Source organism: Plectropomus leopardus, chromosome 9, assembly GCF_008729295.1.
Source record: "Plectropomus leopardus isolate mb chromosome 9, YSFRI_Pleo_2.0, whole genome shotgun sequence".
Classification (NCBI taxonomy): domain Eukaryota; kingdom Metazoa; phylum Chordata; class Actinopteri; order Perciformes; family Serranidae; genus Plectropomus; species Plectropomus leopardus.
The window spans coordinates 22153272-22174645 of record NC_056471.1 but is presented as its reverse complement, the minus strand read 5'-3'; the positions used below and the strand labels follow the sequence as shown (position 1 = coordinate 22174645).

General features: G+C 38.3%; 1 protein-coding gene across 2 annotated transcripts in view; it reads left to right on the top strand.

Moving 5' to 3' along the window:
• The window catches only part of slc9a6a (solute carrier family 9 member A6a), a 34540-nt gene that overhangs the window by 5010 nt on the left and 8156 nt on the right, over positions 1-21374 (top strand). The window contains exons 3-16 of one of the 2 annotated variants that reach the window (XR_006106098.1): positions 1819-1896; positions 2084-2160; positions 2397-2509; positions 3766-3871; positions 6592-6733; positions 7666-7771; positions 8016-8104; positions 8740-8853; positions 9518-9629; positions 9857-10010; positions 11564-11594; positions 11684-11757; positions 12989-13094; positions 14490-16955. Coding sequence is in view for 1 of the 2 variants with exons in the window: in XM_042492751.1 (XP_042348685.1) it covers positions 1819-1896; positions 2084-2160; positions 2397-2509; positions 3766-3871; positions 6592-6733; positions 7666-7771; positions 8016-8104; positions 8740-8853; positions 9518-9629; positions 9857-10010; positions 11564-11594; positions 11684-11757; positions 12989-13094; positions 14490-14762 (1575 nt within the window). In the remaining variant the exon portion in view is untranslated. Of the gene's footprint in view, positions 1-1818; positions 1897-2083; positions 2161-2396; positions 2510-3765; positions 3872-6591; positions 6734-7665; positions 7772-8015; positions 8105-8739; positions 8854-9517; positions 9630-9856; positions 10011-11563; positions 11595-11683; positions 11758-12988; positions 13095-14489; positions 17402-21374 lie in introns of those variants that run through there. The other variant, XM_042492751.1, reaches the window with a different exon arrangement.

The following is a 21374-nucleotide window of genomic DNA, read 5'->3' as shown; positions in this document are numbered from 1 at the left end:
TTTATTGATCCATAGCAGAGAAATTCTGTGTTTTACATTTATGATAGTTTAATGAAAATGTTATTGTTTGGACTTCGCATGAAATTTAAAGACGTTATTAACGGAAAATCTAAGTTTGTCACCTTTGTCATTGTGTAGACAAAATGAGTAATCAATACATTGAGAAAATCATTGTCATTGTTTTTATGCACAACAAATTCTCTGAAAGTCTTATTACCTCTGATAAAATAAGTAGTAGGAAACTCTTCTCTAAAGTTTCATTTAAATATGATACAGAAAAGAAATAAATGAAAGATGGGGGACAGATGCTCTTTGCGTCAGGAGGGTCACTTGGACGTTCTGGATCCATAACTATTATGCTGTTTTGATTTGCATTTTTGATGACTTGGACCGAAACGTTGTCTGGTAAATAGCACTGAAATTAGATGCTTTGTTTATTTTAAAATCATAGCTCCCAAAAAATACTAGAGACTGTACTATAATGGGATCGCTCTAGCTGCAATACCGTGATCCCCGACTTAAAGCAAATGTTTGCCGGAGATGTAAAGTGGGGGCGGGGCAATAGAGTGCTCCAGGAATGAGTCCTAAAACCCAGAAATGAGTAAACACACTTCAGCACCTCCGGTTCCCCTGCTCTAAAGTCAGTGGGTAATTTACATGTGTTTTTGGTTATAAGCCTCAAATAAGGTCTGTGGTTAAAACACGCTTAATAAACTTTTACATTTGTTCTACATCATAAATTACATCAGTAAATAGCACGCTTATAAGCTTTTATGTGTCTTTAAAAATGCGGTTGCTAACAAGTGGCCAAATGAGACCGAACCGCGCCGAACACGGCTTTACAGCCTCGTTGTTGTCAGGATGTTGAGTCATGGGATTGTGGTGTATTTGTTTATAGCCTAATGTCAGCTTTTTACTTCTGGCGATTGCATTTAGGCCTCAAAACTAAAAACAGTAGTGTTCATTTGTGGAGATTATCTTGCTGAACAAAATATACGTGTCGTATACCTTTCTTCGCCATAGAGCTTAATTTCTGCTGTAATGAAATGGAAAACTCTCATTGGTGTTTTGACGAGGGAACCAGGGCAGCGCCAACTTTAGCATCAACCTACAGAAAAACGTCATCCCTGCAGCACTCTATGACTTCTTCCTTACTGCCCACCTCCTGCTTCCAGCCGCCTTGCTCCGACCACACATGTCCTCAAACTTGGCTTTCATTGTGATCTCCGCTACCCACCTGTGAAGTTTTGTGACTTCATCTTTCACGGTTGCAACATTATGATGTTGAGAAGAAGCGCTTTGCAGAAAGACATATAAACACCTGCCAAAGTGGGCAAAATGGCTTCTGTGGACTCACAAGGTGAAAACAATACCAGCCGTTTCAACGCTGTCGTGGAAGGTAACACATGTAAACAAAATGCCTCAGAGGCGGCTGCAGCATTGTTTGTTGTTGGTGGAGATGTGTTCAACATCAGATGTTATTTTGTCACACAACATAATTACATACAGACGACTTTTAACGTAGCATTAATCTAGATTTACAAGGGAAAAAATGCTATTAGTCATTATGTTTGGCTCTGCCTGTGTATAGAAGCTGTCCCCTTTTCCTGTTTTGTGGTTTTACTATAACAACAGTTTTTTGTCAGTTGTCCTGGAAACTTCCTAATGCTGCCCCAGATGTGTCATTTATGATTAATTGGCTTATTTAAATTCTCTAATAATGCAACAGCTTCAAAGTTTCCACCAAAACAGCTTTGTCTCTTCTTTTCTGTTGATTCAGATGTGTAGTATGATGCTGTTTGTTTGTGTGTGACTCAGGTGACCTTTGACCCTGAAGTGTTCTTCAATATTCTCCTGCCACCCATCATCTTCCACGCTGGCTACAGTTTAAAAAGGGTACAGTTGTTTTTCAGGCACTCTCTGTTGCAGAAACACGAAATGTGAATATTTTTAACATGTTTGACTCCAAAAAAGTATTGTCTTCATTTCAGTATGAACTTTTAAAATCCAGATATGTGTGTATGTCTTTAGAGGTGAGTAATAATGATAGTCATGTGACGATGTGTTTAATTTTGTCTTTCAGAAACATTTTTTCCGTAACATGGGATCCATACTGGCTTATGCCTTCGTGGGGACGGTTATTTCCTGTTTTGTTATTGGGTAAGAATTTTAATTTAAAAAAAAAAAAGAAAAAAGCAAACAACAGAAAAAACAACACTGAGAAAAACATCCACTGTTCTTATTTAACATGTGCTACTGTATTGTAACCACAACAGTAAAATGAAGCTCAGAGTCAGAGCAGCATTCATATATGTCGGTTATTGTGGTAGCGAAGTGCCACTGAAGTCAGAGTTGTTTATGATGACGTGCAAAACCACCTTCTGTTCCTCCGTCAGGCTGCTGATGTACGGCTGCGTGATGCTGATGAAGCAGGTGGGACAGCTGGGTGGAGACTTCTTCTTCACTGATTGTCTGTTCTTTGGAGCCATCGTCTCAGCCACAGACCCTGGTACATTTGCTTATTCCCAGTCTTCTTGTTGACAACTTATTTCATGCTTACAAGTCACACTTATTAAGAAGTGGATTCACTTTTATCTCTTGAATTACTCAAAGTTTTCAGTACGCATTCTCACACACAGCACACAGCCACAAATAGCGTGTCACAAACTCAGGATTTATCAAAGTTGCATACAATATAATTCAATTGTGAATAATTCAGTCACACTGAATAAATTTACTTTAGAAATGCCATTAAGTCCCAGCTGAGATGGAAGAGTCCAGCTGGGATCCACAGCTGGTAAAATAAAGCTCAGAAAACACAAAAATAATTGAATAAGTACTTGATAAAACACTTCTGCTTAAAATTTTCTGGAATTTCAACTTCCAGAAGTACAATTTATTCAATGACCGTCAGTGCAAGTCCTGTCTTATGTGCTATTTCTAAAAAACAGTGAAACATAAGTATCGTTAAAAATATAAAGTAAAGCTATATGTTTAAAAGACAGCTTCCCCCAAAATCCAAAATACAAATTTTCCCTCTTACCTGTAGTGCTTTTAATAAAACTAGATTGTTTTGGTGTGAGTTGCTGAGTGTTGCAGATATCGGCCGTACAGATGTTTGCCTTCTCTTAAATATAATGGAACTAGATGGTACACAGCTTGTGTTGCTAAAAGGGCCCCGAAAAAAAAAAACATTTGAAAAAGTTAACAGCAATAGCTTATTCCAGAAACCATCACCCAGTTACTCAACATAATCCACAGACCTCGTTTTGGGCAGTTACTACAACATTATTGTTGATACAGTTGGCGGTTGTAGTTTGGTAGAAAGAAAATATTTCCTACATGAAACTGCTCACAAAAGGTGTGGAGTATATTGAGTAACTGAGTCAAGATTTCTGGAAAGAGACATTATTGTTGACGTTTTCAAATGTATTTTTGACACATTTAGCACCACAAGCTGAGTGCCGTCTATTTCTGTTATATATAAGAGAAGTCAGACATCTCCAGCACTTGGCAACTCACACCAAAACAATCTAGATAGATAAATAACACCACAGGTAAGAGAGAAATATGTATTTTTGATTTTGGGTGAACTGTCCCTTTAATTATTAGCATATACTTTTACATTATTAGTAAATAGTACAGCACTGAAACTCAGCTCCTGACACCCGCTTCCATGTTACTCCATGATAAGTATAATTATTTTGTTCAGTTCAAACATGGAGGAATATCAGAGATATTTAGTGTGTTCCTTTTTATCCACAGTGACGGTCCTGGCTATCTTCAACGAGCTGCAGGTCGACATGGATCTGTATGCTCTGCTGTTTGGGGAGAGCGTGCTCAACGACGCAGTGGCCGTGGTTTTGTCCTCGTAAGTCACCCAAACATGCATCCATCCCATCTTGAATGTGCACAGAGCTACCAAGTTCTGGCTTTTTGAGAGAAATGCTGAAAGTGCAAGTCATGCTCTTGCATCGATCTGTCAGTGACCTTTTAACTAACCTAATATCAGCTTCTCATTATCGACACGTTAACCACGAGGTGGTCTCTAAGCTAACACTCAGTTTTTCTCTCCTCCTTTACATGGGACTGTTATTATTTCCACAGAATTGTAAATTATAATAGCAGGCACAGTGGAGGGGCCGGTCCCTGCGGAGACACTCTGACAGGCCCATTGAACGGGTGCACTAAGTAGAGCATGGCATTGTGTGCCTTTGCGGTGCCTTGGGACAAACATGACAAATCACCGGCCATTTGTTTTTCCAACTCTGGCTTATTCAACTAGAGATGCCAAACATTTCATTATTTATTCATTTATTTTAGCTTTTTTGTTTCTTTTTTTGTTGATATTGTGAGTCAGCAACAAACACATTCCTATTATGTCTGAGGACTTTGTATATATATAAAAGCCAAAGAGAAGGCAGGACGCCAGGAATGCTTATAGACAAAATGCCGGGTGATTTGTTTTCTGAGTGTGGAGGCTGTGAATGGAGAGGGTGAATGTATCACTTTTACTACATTTTTATCGCAAAACTATCTCAGCGACATATTTGAAAAATTGCTTTTTGTGACTGACAACTATCTTGCTGAATTCTTAATAATTCTGCTGCGATAAAATTCCTCTCCTCCCAGACTCCAGTTAAAAACTCAGTTATTTTCAAAATATGTTTGACCCAAGTTTGGTGAGAGGAAGTATGACCTTCTACTATTAAATATGACTTTACTGGAATAGTTCAGTGTTGGCACTCAACTACAAAGTGACACAAAATAACTGTATAAAGAGACTCTCATGAAAAACATACTGTACTGTGCGTGGTAGCTGTGACATATTGAACATTTCAGCAAAATGTTCACTGATACGGTACTTCATATGTTGTCGTGTTCCATTAAGTCAAAGAGTCGTTGTCTTTGAGCACAACTCAGGCAGGAATTATATTGTTTGTCACCACAATATGAAAACCGTTTAGTAATATATAAATGTAATTTTGAGTAGCGTAGACGAATAATGATTGTTCAGGGCGGATATCAATTAGTAGTACTTAATGAGACCGATAACGGATATTTGGAACAGATATGCATTTACAATAAAAATGAAAATATTTCTGTCAAAATTTAGAATTTGGTTTATAACAAACTCCAACACAAAACGTCAGTTCAGTGAAAATTTAAAAAATGAATAAATTAAAATATCTCCCTGATGTTTTAAAAAGGAAAAGTTCCTCCCATGATAACACTTTCTTTGCTTTCTTTGTTAGTTGAGTATAATACACACACTTTTTTATTAATTAATTTCATTGGCCATCATCAAAATAAAACACTGACACAGATAATTGGGAAAATACCAATTATCCCTAATAATTGAGGATTCTGCATTGATATGTTTGATCTGAATTGTCTTAGAGGAATGAAATTAGTCCGTATTCTTTTTCTTTTTGGTTTTCCACCTTAAAAATGTGTATTTATCAGCCTCTAATGATGTCCACTGTTTGATGACGGTCCCATTATTCTTGTCATTGTTTGTTAATATAATTCATACGTGCAGTTTAAAGCAGCGCTTCTCAACCAGTGGGCCAGGGACCACTGGTGGGCCTCGCTATGTGTCATCTAGCGGGCTGCAGATGTACTGCCTTGGTTAAATTAAATAATTTAAAAAAAATCAGTTATATCACCAGATACCACTAGAAATAGATGTGTTTTCCCACAGTGGCGGCGAGCTGATGTCCCCTCGTATGCAGTGACACAAAAGGGATCTGCTTTTGAAACAGAGTAAAATAATAGCCGGTAAAAGCTCCAAAGCATGTTGTGAGGAAATACAGCGGCAGGGCAGTGATGCTCAGCAGAAAGCGCAGTGTGTTGAATGTGGTGAAATCCTGTCAGACGAGGTGCTAAAACCATCAAAGCTCCAGAGACGCACAAAGCAGCCCGGGATGTGTTGGAAAGCCAAAAATATTTCCCGTGGAAAAGAGATGAACTTCAGGCACAACAGAAAGTGATCACAACATTAACAGCTGACGTTGGCATAATACATGTTTTCAGCCCAGATGTTTTTCTTCTTTTTTTGTCATGTTATGTTTTATCAGAGTTTATTTGGGGAGATTTTCCTCAGAAGTGGGCCTTAATTACAAAAGATTGAGAACCCCTGGTCTACATATTTAAACTGTTCACCCACTTTGTTATACGTTGAGTATACGTTAACACTGAACTATCCAAATAGAGTCTGAAACTCTTTTGTTTCACCCCTCTGACCTCCACGTTACTCTGCTTTTTTCTTTATTTTAACTGAAGACGTGTGTGAGTTTTTGGCGTGAAAGCCTGCTCTTTATCAGCAGAAGCAAACCTGAAATGCTGTCATAGTGCCCTGTAGGAGGAGACCTATTATAGTGGTTGAATGTGCAGTTATTGACAAAAAAATATTTCAGATAAGAAAACTATTTACTCTGCAGGTTAGAAAGCTACACCTTATTATATAAGTGCTTTCTACATTTTATGTATGCAGGCTTTAACTTAAGTTTAAGAAGTTTATGTACATAACTCGATGAACTCTAAATGATTGCCATGATTTACGTTCTCTTTACACTTTTGTTGTATCAGGTCTATAGTAGCCTACCAGCCACAAGGGGACAACAGTCACACCTTTGAGGTCATGGCGATGCTGAAGTCTTTTTGGATTTTCCTCGGGGTTTTCAGTGGCTCCTTTGCTCTGGGAGTGGCCACCGGAGTCGTCACTGCTCTCATATCTTTTTATGTTATTTAGTCTTTTATATATAAGAAATAGCTAGTTATAAAACTTTTTCCATAAGACAAGTAATAAAATGTGAACTTAATCCACTGAAGCATGTTTACAAGTCATAAGCACCGTTTAGTGTTAAATTAAATCTCAATTATTTACTTAATTGTTAATAATATCCAAGTGTTAATTTAAGTTAAATAAGATTTTTTAAAAATGCAAATGACAAAATGTGCCTTGAGCAATTTATTTGATGCATAGCGGAACAATGACATAGAATGATGTCAAAATATGGCTGTGCCAAGGTGATGCCTCATCATCTCAGCTGTTATTATGTACTTATAGTCAGCATCATTGCTTGTTCTTGAGAAGTGTCAGTTCAAAACATTTTTCCTTAATTTCTCTGGCAGAGATTATTGTAGACTTGTCGTATGTGGATCTTAGTAATAGTATACGATTTGCATGATATGTGTTTGTATTTACATTCGTGTTGCCACACCTAAGTTTGAAAAAAAGGCGTTGAACTATGGCAGTGTTGTCTTATGAGACCGCCGAAGATTGAGCAACTACATGTGTAGGCTGTCCCAGAGGATTACTGGTTACTGTGAACGTGGATTGTGTTATGGGATCATCGTATTTCTACAATTGGCTGTTTCGTTTAGTTGGGCATTTATGGCAGTGTTAACGATCGTGAAAAATATATAATGCGTCTGTTCCTTAATTCTGATCGACTCCATAACTGAATGGGTTCATCCTTGACCCATGCTACACTTTTCCGCCCAGTGTCCTGATAAAATAATAAGTAATCCTTGGCGGTTGTTATTATCTCCCCACAATATCCAACTTTTCCAGATTCCATGATTTCACTTCTCTTAGACGTTACCATATGAATTCATTTTGCAGTTTCTTTGGTTAACTCCTTGACTTCTTGGCCGTACGTGACTAAATTCACGAAGCTGAGGGATTTTCAGCTGTTAGAGACAGCTCTGTTCTTCCTCATGTCATGGAGCACATTCCTGCTGGCTGAGGCCTGTGGCTTCACAGGTAACACACACACACACACACACACACACACACACATATTCAATCATGGTGCTAAAACAGCCCAAAAGATACTGTAATCTTATCTGTTTATGTTCTGTAAGAAAGGATCAGATAAAGGAATAAATTATAAAACTGTGTTTAGTAATTTAGTTGCAGAGACTGTTTTGCAGCTGCGTCTACATTCAGAATCTCTTGAAACAAACACAAAACTCTTCTGTTGCTGTTGCCTCCTGGTGTTTTGCAGGTGTGGTTGCAGTGCTGTTCTGTGGAATCACTCAGGCCCACTACACCTTCAACAACCTGTCCCCCGAGTCCCAGGACAGGACCAAACAGGTCAGACCTGGACTACAACCACAACACTGGTTATTCTGTTCATTTTTGAAAATGTACACCTTTATTTAGACAGTAGAAGAAAAGTTAAAGATTGAGTTTATCAGTGTCAAACAGCTAAAGCAAAAACTCTTTAAAAGTGAAAACATTTAACAACTAATAAAGGCGAGTGTCCGTTTAGAAGCAATAAAATGGAGCAAAGTAAAGGTTAGTTGGCAAAGCGCAGTATGTTGATGTATGCACTGTTTGATATTGTGGCTCAACACATTCAGCCACATTCAGCTGTCAAGAACTTAAAGGGTTAATCAGTATTTCACCTGCTGCATTGATTTTTCTACTGTACCCTTCCTCACAAACACACCATGTAAAAGGACCAAACATACAAGATTTAATGCAGGTGAAAGAAACAACAATAATGAAGAGAATTCAAAATCTATTTTTATTTCTTTTCCAGTGTAATTAAACAAATAACTGCATATATATGTGCTCTGAAATTTTAATTTCTAAAGTTTGATTGCAGGCAAAGCTGTGGAAGCCAAGTGTAGTTAGCTGTTAAATTTGTTAAATTGTGTTTCTCTGTGAATGTAATTAGTTTGCTGTTATCTAAAGCTGTTGTTGTTGTTTTTCTTGTTTTTCAGCTGTTTGAGCTGCTAAATTTCCTGGCAGAGAACTTCATCTTCTCCTACATGGGTCTGACGCTGTTCACCTTCCAGAGCCACATCTTTAATCCCATGTTCATTGTTGGAGCTTTTGTATCTTTTGCATATGAAACTTTCCGGTTCAGACAGAGCCTGATATAACTTCTTTATCACACTCTTCTTTATCACACCATTTTCACTCAGATGTTGATATCAATGCAGAGGAGGAAAGTTCTCACAGCCGGCTTACACTGAACTTTTGACTTTTGCAGCGATTGTACTGATTTCCAGAAGTCTGTGTTTAATTCAGCGTGTATCTAAGCTACCAACCGGCACTTATTTAAGTGAGAAATTTCAAGTTTGGAAATTGGTTTACTTCTCATTCTCACAGTCTCCTCCTACTAAAGTAGCACAGAGGCTGGTAGAGAATTGAGGCGTCCAAAACCAAAATGTAAAGTTTGTATGCAAATACAATTTATCTTTATGGATTATATTGATGCCACATTGACAAGAATCCTGTCGATATTTGACACAATAAAAGGGAGTCTGGCACACGTTTACCACCAGGAGCAGGATGGGAAATAACCGTACAAAGAATCTTATAAATCTTACAAATATTCATCGTACAAGACTTGCAGTCTTTGCAAAATCTGTGACCAAAAACTTGTCTTTAGATGTGAGAAGGTGTCAGACTTTAGCCCTATAAAAGTCTTTTAGTGTATGACCTTCACTAGTTCTCTGTTTTGTTGTTCGCTCTTTAACCTCGTTCCCCCCTCAGGTGTCAGTTTTCCTGGGAAGAGCTGCAAACATCTACCCTCTCTCATTCCTTCTTAATCTGGGACGACGTAACAAGATCGGATCCAACTTCCAGCACATGATGATGTTTGCAGGTTAGTGGTATACAGATAGAAGAAGACATGATATATATATGTACTCTTATATGCAGTAAAAACGCACTTTGTAGATGCTGTAGAATATTTTAAGTTTCTTGCAGTCCCCTGTGAATAGATCAAAAGCTAACTAACACTGGACTGTAAATAGAAATCAGTTGATTTGTGTTTTATAGAAACTCGTGTACTTGTTTATGTGTAACAGTCTCTGTGTCTGTGCGCTTCAGGACTGCGGGGAGCGATGACCTTCGCCCTCTCCATCAGGGACACAGCGACATACGCCCGCCAGATGATGTTTACCACCACTCTTCTAGTGGTCTTCTTCACTGTTTGGATTTGTGGAGGAGGCACCACCCAGATGCTGTCCTGCCAGCGCATACGGTACGCCTCTCACTCACCTGTCAAATCCATTCCTGCATCAAACCGGATTTGCAGTTAGCATTTGTTGACACAGGAGTGGCACCATGGATGTTTAAAGTAAAAATAGATACAGCATCGGAGGTGGGGAGCCATTCATTCCTACGAAAGTCTCTCGGTGGTGCATGAATACAAAAAGTACAACATCCAGATGTAAAATGACCTTGATCTTCTGCATCATTGGTCCCATGAAGCGAGCGCTGGAGATTTAGCCAGCCAAGCTATTAACCGTTTAGCCTTCTACTAAAGTGAATAAAGAAAAATGAATTAATCTTGCAGGCTTTCGAATTGTAATCCGATCGTATGGATGAATTCCTGGTAGTGAAAAAAATCTTTTCTCGAGGGCTGTGATAACCATACAATTTTTCAATTGATTTACACATGTCTCTTTCACAATTTAAGTCTAGGCGAAAACGTATTTTCGGCCAAATGGCATCGTGACAAACCCGGAAGTTGTAATTCCACTGTTTGGCAGCAAACAGTGCTGCAAAAAGTGCAAACCTGCTTTTAAGTCCGGTGCACTTCCTGGGGGCCTGTTTAACATGTTCGATAAAGCCAGAGAAATTAACTTTTCTTCATGCTTTTTTTGTACAGACTCTATGGCCCTCTTGTTTAACTGGTTCCACAGATTAAAAGAATCATCCAGCATATCCTTTGACTCTGCTCTGCTGAATGCTTGAGGCTTTTTACAGTACGCCCACTGCTGCAACCCTGCTGCTCAGGATTGTGTATTTAAGCGTTGCACACAATGAAAGATTTTTTATATCATAACAGATGTTGAAAACCCACACATAACAACATGCAATGATTATTTTAACCCTTTTTTAATAGTGTGTGGAGTGCAACAACCTGGCCATAACGGTACAACACACGCTAAAAGAATTCATTCAGGAACAACCAGAGTCTAAACCCTCAAAATTGTAAATCTCACAAATCTCTTGCAATCAAACATGACTTTAGAGTAACTAGCTGAGCTAGCTGTCAGTTTACTAACTACTTGTTATAGAAAATTCACAAATGAAATAATCAAAAAAATATGGATGAAGTCGTGGAAACAATATGAGCTGGAAAAATTCCTCTGAGGCCGGCAGGACCACCGGCGACCCTCTGGGCCTCGCTCTCACAACAGAATACGGATCATAATTAAAAGTGTTTAATAATTGCGATATGAAATTGGTGCCAGGATGGCAGACCAGAGGATGAAAAACACTCTTAACATATCTGTCAAGACAGGAAAAATAGGCAAGATGATCTTCAAAGTCATCACAAAACTGTTTTTTTTCTGACGACTGTAACCAAAATTGAACACTGCAGTGATTTTAAGAGCATCGAGTACTTTTAATTTTTTTTTTTTCGTAAAATGTGTAGATTCCTGCAAAGCAAATCTACCTTCAGGTAAAGACAAAGTAACATGACCTGACCAGGAACTTTCTGAACAGGATAAACACGTTTCACCACACTGTTGTGCTTTGAAAGTTCATAACTGCAGCTGATTGGCGTGTTTGTTTCCGTTACAGAGTGGGTGTGGACTCTGATCAAGATAACTCAGTAAGTGTGACCCTTGTGAAGTACTTAATGCTGTAATTTCATTTGACTGTAAAAGAACAGGAAGAAAAACATTTTCTTTGTTTGAACAGTTGAGCGTCGCCGAAGGCTCAGAGAGAAGAAGCAGTGCCTGGTTTTTCAGGATTTGGTATAACTTCGACCACAAGTATCCTTTGGCAACACATGATTATTTTTAATTACTGTTGTAAACGTTAAAGAAAACTCAATTTATTTTTCTTTTGTCTGTGCTCAAAAGATAAGTTATTATTTTTAACTATTTCTTTGTTCTATTTATTTGCACATTGACATGTAAAAAAAGACAGAAAAAGGACATTAAAAGTTTGAACGTGGGGTGCCCGGTAGCTCACCTGGTAGAGCGGACCCCCATGTAGAAGGGCTATGTCCTTCCTGCAGCAACCACAGGCTCAAGGCCGACCTCGGTCCTTTGCTGGATGTCTTCCCCTCTCTCTCCCCCTTTTGCTCTTAAGTCTGTCCTATCCATTAAAGCTGAAAAAGGCTAAAAAAAAATCTGAAAAAAAAATGTTTAAACATTATGCAGGAGAGGTTAGAAGCCAAGAAATGGCTTATGGGGATGCCTTCCCTATTAAATAACTATAATCATTTATAAAAACAAAAAAGATAAAGGTAAACAGTGCACAATTGATCAAAACTTTAAAACTAAGCTGTAATTCAAAGTTTATAAAAATGTACAAATGACAAATTTTGATTATTATTATTATTATTAAAACTGATTATAAATTAATCACTGATGTAATCAGGTCTTTGCAAATAAGAGCCCTTTTCAGATGTTTTTTTTTAAAATAGTAATGTAGAGGTAGATGTTATTAGAGGCAGGTGCATTGATGGCCAACCTCTAAGAAATGCTCGCTTCTTGAACAGAAACTTGGAGAAACATAAGCACAAGTACACAACAAAATATAACATGAGCAGCAAAAAATGGTCATAAAATAACTAGAAAACAAAAATGGAACAAGGTGTTAAAACTGCTAATATAGTGCGAAAACTCCAAAACCTTTGCAGGTTGGATTAAGAATAAATGAAGGCTATGGGATGAGTTTTGAGGTATTGAACATGTTTCAGTCGAGTGGGTACTCCTGTGGTTCACATTGTCAGACAGCAGAGGGAGCACCAGGCACAGACTAGAAGACAAATGGTCTCTTTTATTGGCTGTGTAGTATGAAGGTTATTAATGTATTTTAAGTAGATTAATTATATTACTCAAGTTTCGATGATATTGCCCTCTTTTTAATATGCTTAGTTAGCAGTCTTAAATCACACCTCATCAGTAATCTTTGGTCCTGTTTCTCATGTCTTAGCACTCTCTTGTAGTTCATTTTTTCTCTGTAATATGTCCTTGACTCGCGCCCCCTCTCCAGCTACCTGAAGCCCATCCTGACTCACAGCGGCCCCCCTCTCACAGCCACGCTGCCTCCCTGCTGCGGCCCCCTCGCCCGCTTCCTCACCAGCCCTCAGGCCTATGAGGTCAGACATTGATGGTTCATAAAAGAGCTATTTCTGGCTTTCTGTGTTTGTGAAGTTCTTATTCTGTATCAACGGACCAAAAAAGTTATATCAATGAATCATGAAGTGCAGAGGTTCAGTTTGAAACTCAAGGTTTTGTTTTGCTGGGTATGAGGCTCTGATGATAAATACTAAACAGATTTGCAATCTTTTTTAAGAAAAGTTTGCTTTATTCATTGGTCGTAGAGTGTTAAAGGAATACCTCACTCCCTAAATGTTCATCTGTATATAAATTTCTCACCACGTTTTACCTTCAATTCCTTGAAGAAAACTTTATTTTTCTCGCATGCCTCCAACGTGAACTAAGAATTCAAAAATGGAAAATTCTTGATTAATTTAAGTCTGTGATTAACAACAGAGAGAATATGTACTATAGCCATGTACAAACTCTCACATAACCCGTGCAGTATAATCTAAGTCTTATTTATCCAGTCGTATGCTCAGTACTTCACAAACACATGCATTTTTTGCTGAAACATTACACTTTTACACTGAACTAAAAGTGAAATTCAAATTCAAAGCCAGACTCCACTTACAAAAACGGTAATTTTGCTGGTACTGATCTACCACTGCCTCAATCAGTTAGGTTTTTTGTGTTATTATGTAACTTTAGTGAATCCATACTAATCTTTCAAACACCAAAGTGACACAAAATCACTAACAAGCAAACTGTTTGAGGCCACGGTAGACCAGCAGCTCCTGTGTTCAGTGAGGGAAAAGTACTGTTTTGGTCAATGGAGTCTGGCTTTGAAAAGAGCATGAATAAATTTCACTTTTATTTTAGTATTTAATAGTCAGGATTGAGCAAAAATCCATGTGCTTGGGAAGAACCGAGCATATGACTGAATAAATGAGACTTAGATCATCCTGCATGAGCTGTGTGAACATTTGTAAATGGATGTTGTATATTGTTTTTCTTTTGTTAAACCTGGACGCCTATGACTTCAATTCATCAAGAAATATCTCTGATTTGGGGTTATTTGTTCACCATTGAGGCATGCAAGAATAACAAATTTTTCTTCAGAAATTAAATTGCAACATGAGCTGAGTAACTGATGAAACAAATGGTCATTTTGGGGTATGAAGTGTTGCTTTAACATCTGTAATGTGACTTATCCATGCCAATGAAACATAGCTGACAAGGTTCAGTTGCTATGGTGATTTATATCAAATCCTTCACACTTAAACATGGGCATGACTTAGCAAAAGCCAAGGACCCGACAGAACTCCACCAAACTGCCTTGTAGAGAAACAAATAGTCAATTTGGGCCGCAGAGTATTCCTTTAAAGTCACATGTTGCACGTATGTTGTGTTTTGTGTAACTTTTTGACAACATTCCTCTTCCCTTTCACCAGAATGAGTGCCAGCTGAAGGATGATGACTCTGACCTCATCCTGACAGACGGTGATATCAACCTCACTTACGGTGACATCACAGTCAGTACAGACGCTTCAGGTTCTCACACAAGTGGCGGTCCAGCCTTTGCTGGCGCCGCCACCTCTGATGACTTAGATAGAGAGTTGACATACGGAGATCACGAGCTGGTGATGAGGGGCACACGCCTGGTGCTGCCCATGGATGACTCCGAGCCGCCCTTTACAGACCCCCAGCACCGCTTGCGGATGTGAAGACTCTCGACGCAGACCCAGACATACCGTCCGACTCACACTGACCCGAGCCATAGAGCAAAAGACCAGTACCTGACGCTCCTTCTTTCACTCCTCCACGTCATTCCTCTTGCTTTTTTTCCCCACACATTTCCTCACAGTTACATTTCTTCTCACTTCCTCTAGTGGCAAATCACTGTCTCTACCTCATTCTCGCTCTGCTCGTTACCACACCTCTCTGGCATCTGCCATAATTGTAATATAGTCTTATTTATTTGCAGGGTTTTCTTTTCGTATTCAATTGAAAGTCAGTTTCTCTTAGTTTGGCTTAAAGCTGTGTGTCAGTCACCTTACTGTAGCATTGCACAGAGGTCTAGCAGCATGTGTTAGTGTGTAAATGCAACCACTAGCTAATTTGTCGATGTAAAGTATATCACAAGAGTACTATAACTTTGATATGCATGCTGAGGATGCTTGTTGTTTTCTTCGTACGGGAGGTCGAGGGCTTTTGTTGTTTGGGTCTGACCTTGAATGTTGCTGCCTTCTCTCTGCGTATCAGAGGCATGCTGACCCAGTGGACAACTTTACTGTACATTTTGTTACAATCAAGTGCCTGGGAATTGTAGTTTTAAACCTGGCAACCCATGCTGGATCAGCTCCTGGAAGCAGAGCAAGTTCAGGATGGGCAGTCATGCAGTTGTAGTTTTCCTTTGTAAAAAAGAAAAAAAAATACAAAAAACTAAACTGACACCTCTGTCCATAAGGTAGCAATATACTCAGTGGGTGTTTGGGATGTCAGTTTGTGCTATCCGCCTGTAAATAGTGTGTACTGATGTGATGCCACAGTGTAACCTGGCAGCGAAAGTTGTGGATCTCTCCCAATGACCTTTGACTGTGACTTAGAGAGGGACTTTACACCTTATTTTAGAAGCTGATGTCGCTCACAGCAGAACGAAGGGCTGTCGTTCCGAAAGCAAGATCCAAACGAGTTTTAACGGAGACAGATTAGTGCCATTTCCCTCCTGCATTTTGACATTTTGTGAAAACTGAATGCAGATGACCTTAAAGTGTTTTGTATTATTTTTGCAACAGAGCTTTTAAGCTGAGTCACATTTGTCATACACATTTAGCTTTGTGAAAACATTTTCTATTACAATTGTGCATTAATGTTGAGACTTTGGAGGAAATTTTCCCCAAAACACACATCGATGCATGAATTTGACACTAAAGGAACTTAGTACCATGTTATTGGTAAGCACACATTGAGTATAATTTCGACAAATCAGAGAATTGATTTTCTCTCTATATGATTTTATCAGGGCTGCAACCAATTATCAATTTATCATCAATTGCCAGCTTTTCTGTGTAATTGGTAAGTTATATTGTCTATAAAGTGTAAAATTTCCTGGAGCTTTAGTTGAAATTTAAACGAATGTCTGATCAACAGTTAAAAACTTAAAAGAAATTCACTGGATGACTGAATAAAAAAAAATACATTTGAGAAGATGGATGTGGTGAATGTTGGTGAACAATTGATAATTAAAATTGTTGTTGGATTATTAACTGATTAAATGATTAATTGGCCGGTTGTTGCAGCCCTACATTTTATATGTAGGTCCTTAAAAAAACTCACTGAATAAGAGCGGCTGCCTGATCATTATTCTAATCAATGAACCTGATGTGAGCAAATATTTACTTTGGTACTGTGGCAGTTTATCATTATGAGAACTGCAAGAAAAGAACAACAATAGTTGTTGATATGCTGGATGTTTTTCTCGGCTGCGCACAATAGTGTCCTTGAGGGTTAATGGTCCGATGGTTAAACAGGAGTATATTCGAGCATTAATGCAGTATATATATCAGCATCAAGATGCATAAAGTCATAAAGATATTCTTAAAAGAGCCCTCATTGATGGATGTGTTACATTTAACTTATGTGAGTGTGGGTGCACAAGAGTGGAAGAGCTTTGCGAGCTCCTTCGTAAAGCAGTTGTTAATGCGGGTTAAACAGGAAGTGTTGATAAGGTGTCACTGTAGCAACGCTGTGTTGATGTGTGCAGAAGCCAGAAAACACTGAGAACATGGTGACTCAGTTGAACACAACGGTTTTTGTGGTTCATTCTCTCGGTGAACCAGAAAAAAAGTGGCTGTAGGCTAAATGGATGCAGGAGGAGAAGGGTGATGATGATGATGATGATGATGATGATGATGATGGTGATGATGATAGGGTTACAGAAGCGAGTGAAAAAACAGACCATGAGAGAGAGATGGAGGAAGGACAGTTAAAGGAATATTCTACCCACATAATATCCTTTTATATATGAATTTGTCATGCTGTGTTTACCTTGAATTTGGGAAGAAAAGTTTCTCTTTTTTTGCATAAATCCACAGAAATCTATGAAAGTATTCATTTACTCAATGATTGGGCTTAACAACAGAAAACCTGTATCAAAACATCTGTTTACAAACTCTTACACAGCGTTTGCAGTATAATCCATGTATCCAGTCATATGCTCAGTACTTCTCAAACACAGGCATTTTCACTAAGCTACATTATTACTGAACTGAAAGTGAGACGTTGTCTCTGCTGTCTTCAAAGCGAGACTCCATTCGTAAATATATTAATTTTACCTCGCTGAACATGGTAACTGCTGGTTAACCACTGAATCAGTCAGTTAGTTTGTGTGACTTTGGTGCTCTAAAAGGTTAGTTCAGATTCACCAAAATCACACAATAACACAAACTAACAGATTGAGGCAGCCGTAGACCAGCAGCTTCTGTGGTCCGTGAGGTAAAATTACAGTTTCTGTTAATAAAGTCTGGCTTTGAAAGAGATCACCTTAACTTTCAGTTTAGTTTTAATTAATAATGTTTTTTAGTTAAAATGCATGTGTGTGGGAAGTACTAATCATACAACTGCACAAATTGTGTGTCAATTTATTAATGAATATTTTGGTGTAGTTTTTCTGGTAAATGTGGTCCCCAATTAATCAATAAATAAAAATGTTTGCCTTTTCTGTGGAGGCATGTGAGAAAAAGACAGTTTACCTCACAAATTCAAGGTGGCATTACCAATTAATATACAAATGGTCTTTTGTGTGAAGTTTTTCTTTAAATGCCTGTTTGTGTGTGTTTGTGTGGTGATACAGAGGTGGAAGGAGGAGTAGGCTTTTAGATATCGCTTTTCCTTCTTGCGGTTATCTTCTGCTGTGCAGGAACTTGGAATTAAAAGTGTTTTTTAATCAGGCACACCTCTTGACACCACATTGTCCAGATTACGATTTATTCTTTCTACCCTTTTATACTTTTCATTTTTGCTATTATTGAATTTTGTGTTGTTGAAGGGAAACAATGGAGTAAAAAAAACAAAAGTTGAACGATTTGCACTCCTCCATTAAGAATGTTGTATTGTTTTGCTTTGATGTTTTATCTAACAGCTACTTTTATTAGTTAACTTAATGTTTTCAGAAGGTTGTGGAAAGATGAGCAGATTGATGTCAGCTGAATGAATCTTGGATGAATGCTTAGAAGAAGTTAAGTTGATGTTTCTTTGTAAAGAGTTAATTCCACTTTGCAGTGGCAGCAGAGATGGTTAGAAGTCCTTTCATACTGCTGTTCCATCTCATCACTTCATCATTCAGGTACCTCGTGTGTGTGTGTGTGTGTGTGTGCGCGTGTTTGAATGCTGCTGCCATGACTGAGCATGAATCATTCATCTTCCGCTGATGGTGGAGGAACAAAAAAAAAAAAGAAAAATATATACAAGCAGAATTGTGTGCCACCGTTCTTCAATTGACACATGAAATAATGTGAAATCTGCAAAAAGCTGATATAGGTTTTGATGTTTGCCTCCTGCTCTGCCAGCGTGTGTTCTCTCTCTGTTCTCTGAATGGTGAATTGTGATAGGCTTTGATCATTGGAAATCTTGTCTGAAGTAGCTGACCAAAGAGGCCTGCTGTGCTTTGTGTTTCCAGACAGTCCACTCTATCTTTATACTGCAAACTGTGTGTGTGTGTGTGTGTGTGTGTGTGTGTGTGTGTGTGTGTGTGTGTGTGTGTGTGTGTGTGTAATCATGCCTGCAAGTGTATATGTGTGTATACTTGTGTGTGTGTGTGTGTGTGTGTGTGTGTACGCGTGTGTGTGTGAGAGAGAGAGATGTTATATTCTCGCTCTTCTTCGGTGTTGCAGGTACCGACTGTTTACATCTGTGTAAATATACTCTCACCTGTTCATGTGCGTGCAATGGTCAATAAACAGAAGCCTGTGCGTTTGATTAAAGCCCTCACTCTAATTACTTCCTCATTTACCTTGTTTCCTCTTTTATTGGATGTCAGCGTCGTGTAAGAACGCAGCTGTCGAGCTTCGGAGATCATCCCATCTCACAAGAAATATGAAAGAAGATTAGTGCCAGAAGTGATTTCATTTGAGTTGCATAAATCCGGGATTTTCACATTATGCTAAGAAGCGGTTTATAATCTTCGTAGCCTTGAAATGTGGCAGGTAGCCCAAACCTTCAAGCTATTAAAGGGACAGTTCACCCACAATTCAAAATAAATATGATTCCTCTATAGTGCTATTTATCAGTCTAGATTGATGTTGTGTGAGTTGCTGAGTGTTGGAGATATCGGCCGCAGAGATGTCTGCCTTCTCTCTAATATAATGGAACTTTATGGCACTCAGCTTGTGGTGTTCAAAATGCCGAAAAAAAAAAAAAGTACTTATCCAAAAACATGACTTGGCTACTGAAAATAATGCACAAACCTTGTTTTGCGCAGTTTACTTCTTATCAAATGACACCTGCCAATCATATCCCCACGCAAAAGGAAAAAATGCAATTACTCATGCTCCTATGACGGTGGAAGATGTAAACATCATGTGTTTCAGATTTTGGGGTGGACTGTTCCTTTAAAGATGGTCTAATATTCCAGTGGGATAAAGTAAACTTAAGACTGCAGCTGGCTGGTGTTAACCTCAAACTTTTGGGGTTCAGTTGTTGACAAAATGAGGGGGTACAAGCCTTTAAGATACATGTGAAAGCTTGTGAGAAAATACAGGAAAAATACAGTATTTCTTCTCTAAAAATGTTTCTAAGAGTCTTCTCTTCGTTTTTTCTTAACTTTTTTCTTCTGTAACACTGGATAGTTTTATTTCCTCAGGCCTCTAAAAGTTCAGTAGATACAAACCAAGAAGAAAAAAAAATTTGGTTGAACTGCACACAACTTTAAGACATTTTAGACAAGTTGTTGCAATGATTCAGAGATAAACAACTGTTTCATTTGAAAGGGTCCCAAGCTCTAAAAATCACAAAATTCTGCAGTTTGAGTCACTTGTCTTCCAGTTTAGACATTTAAATAATAAACATGGATTATTCCTTGTGGAAGGTTAGCTCCGGGACATAGTTTTCTGTTTGACTCTGGGTGTGTGACACCATCATCTAGTGTGTGGTCAAAATGACTCCTTCTCTGCTGTATTTATTGAATAAATTCATTTTAGGCACTGCAGGAAATATGTACTTAATAACTACACATTATTCTCCCAATGTGATCAAACACTCACCACACTGACAAATTATGAACTGTTTTTTTTCTGTAACTTTGTATTGTCTTTCACACCCCAAAAATATGACAAGTTTGACTTATCCATCCAAGATAAAACGGCAGAGTGTTGTGTGAATATGAAAGCCGCACCCTGCATGGCCAAGACTAATGGCCTTTTATTCTCCCAGGCTCCTTTAGTGCCAGATATCAGGTATCATGTTCCTAATATGGGCACAACTCCCTCCAGTCTGCTCAAGAATGTCTGTAGTGGAGCTGCAGTCCAGAGAGGAAATAGTAGTTTTAAAGGGCCACTTAGCTTTGGCTTGAGAGGATATGATCTGTCTCTGAACTGAACTGTCTCTCTTTAAAACTGATTATGTTGTTGTTTACTGCAGAACCACTTTAATGATTATTTCACAAGGGTCTAATATTTGCTGTTTTTCAAAACTCAGTAAACTGTATAATGTGATTAAATCAAGCAATAAGTCATACTTGTTATAAGTAGAATTTGATTCGTACTACAGCAACAACTTAAGGTAGGTATTTTATCTGATGCGTTTGGAGTAAATACTGGATTCTTGTTTACTTTTAATGAAATGATCCTTTTATAAAATGATAACTTGTCTTTACTCTCACAAATGTGCACAGTTATGCATCTCCAGCCAGATGTTCATGACAGAAGAACCTACACAGACCAAACATGCGGCTCCCATCAGCGTTGATTTAAGGTAACAACAGCCTTGATTGTGTTTGTTGATTACACCAACAGCAATTTGTTTTTACAGTCATGTACAGTAATGCTTGTTCTATGGGTAGAGGAAGGCGAGCCAATTGTTACAGCATGATCATAAGAAGCCAAATTTTGGTTTGATTGTGCTTAAACACAGCAGACATGACTTTAAAAGCCTTTTCATCTTCATCTGTACAAACAACCCAATCACCAGAAAAAAATGTTGCCATTTTATGTTTTGGCAACCATGGATACGTTACATCTGCTTAATAATATGTAGCGGAAACATTGAAACTTTATGTTTTGACAATGCTGTGGTTAATATGGCGTTAGGTTTAGGCGCAAGAACTACTTGGTTGTAGTTAG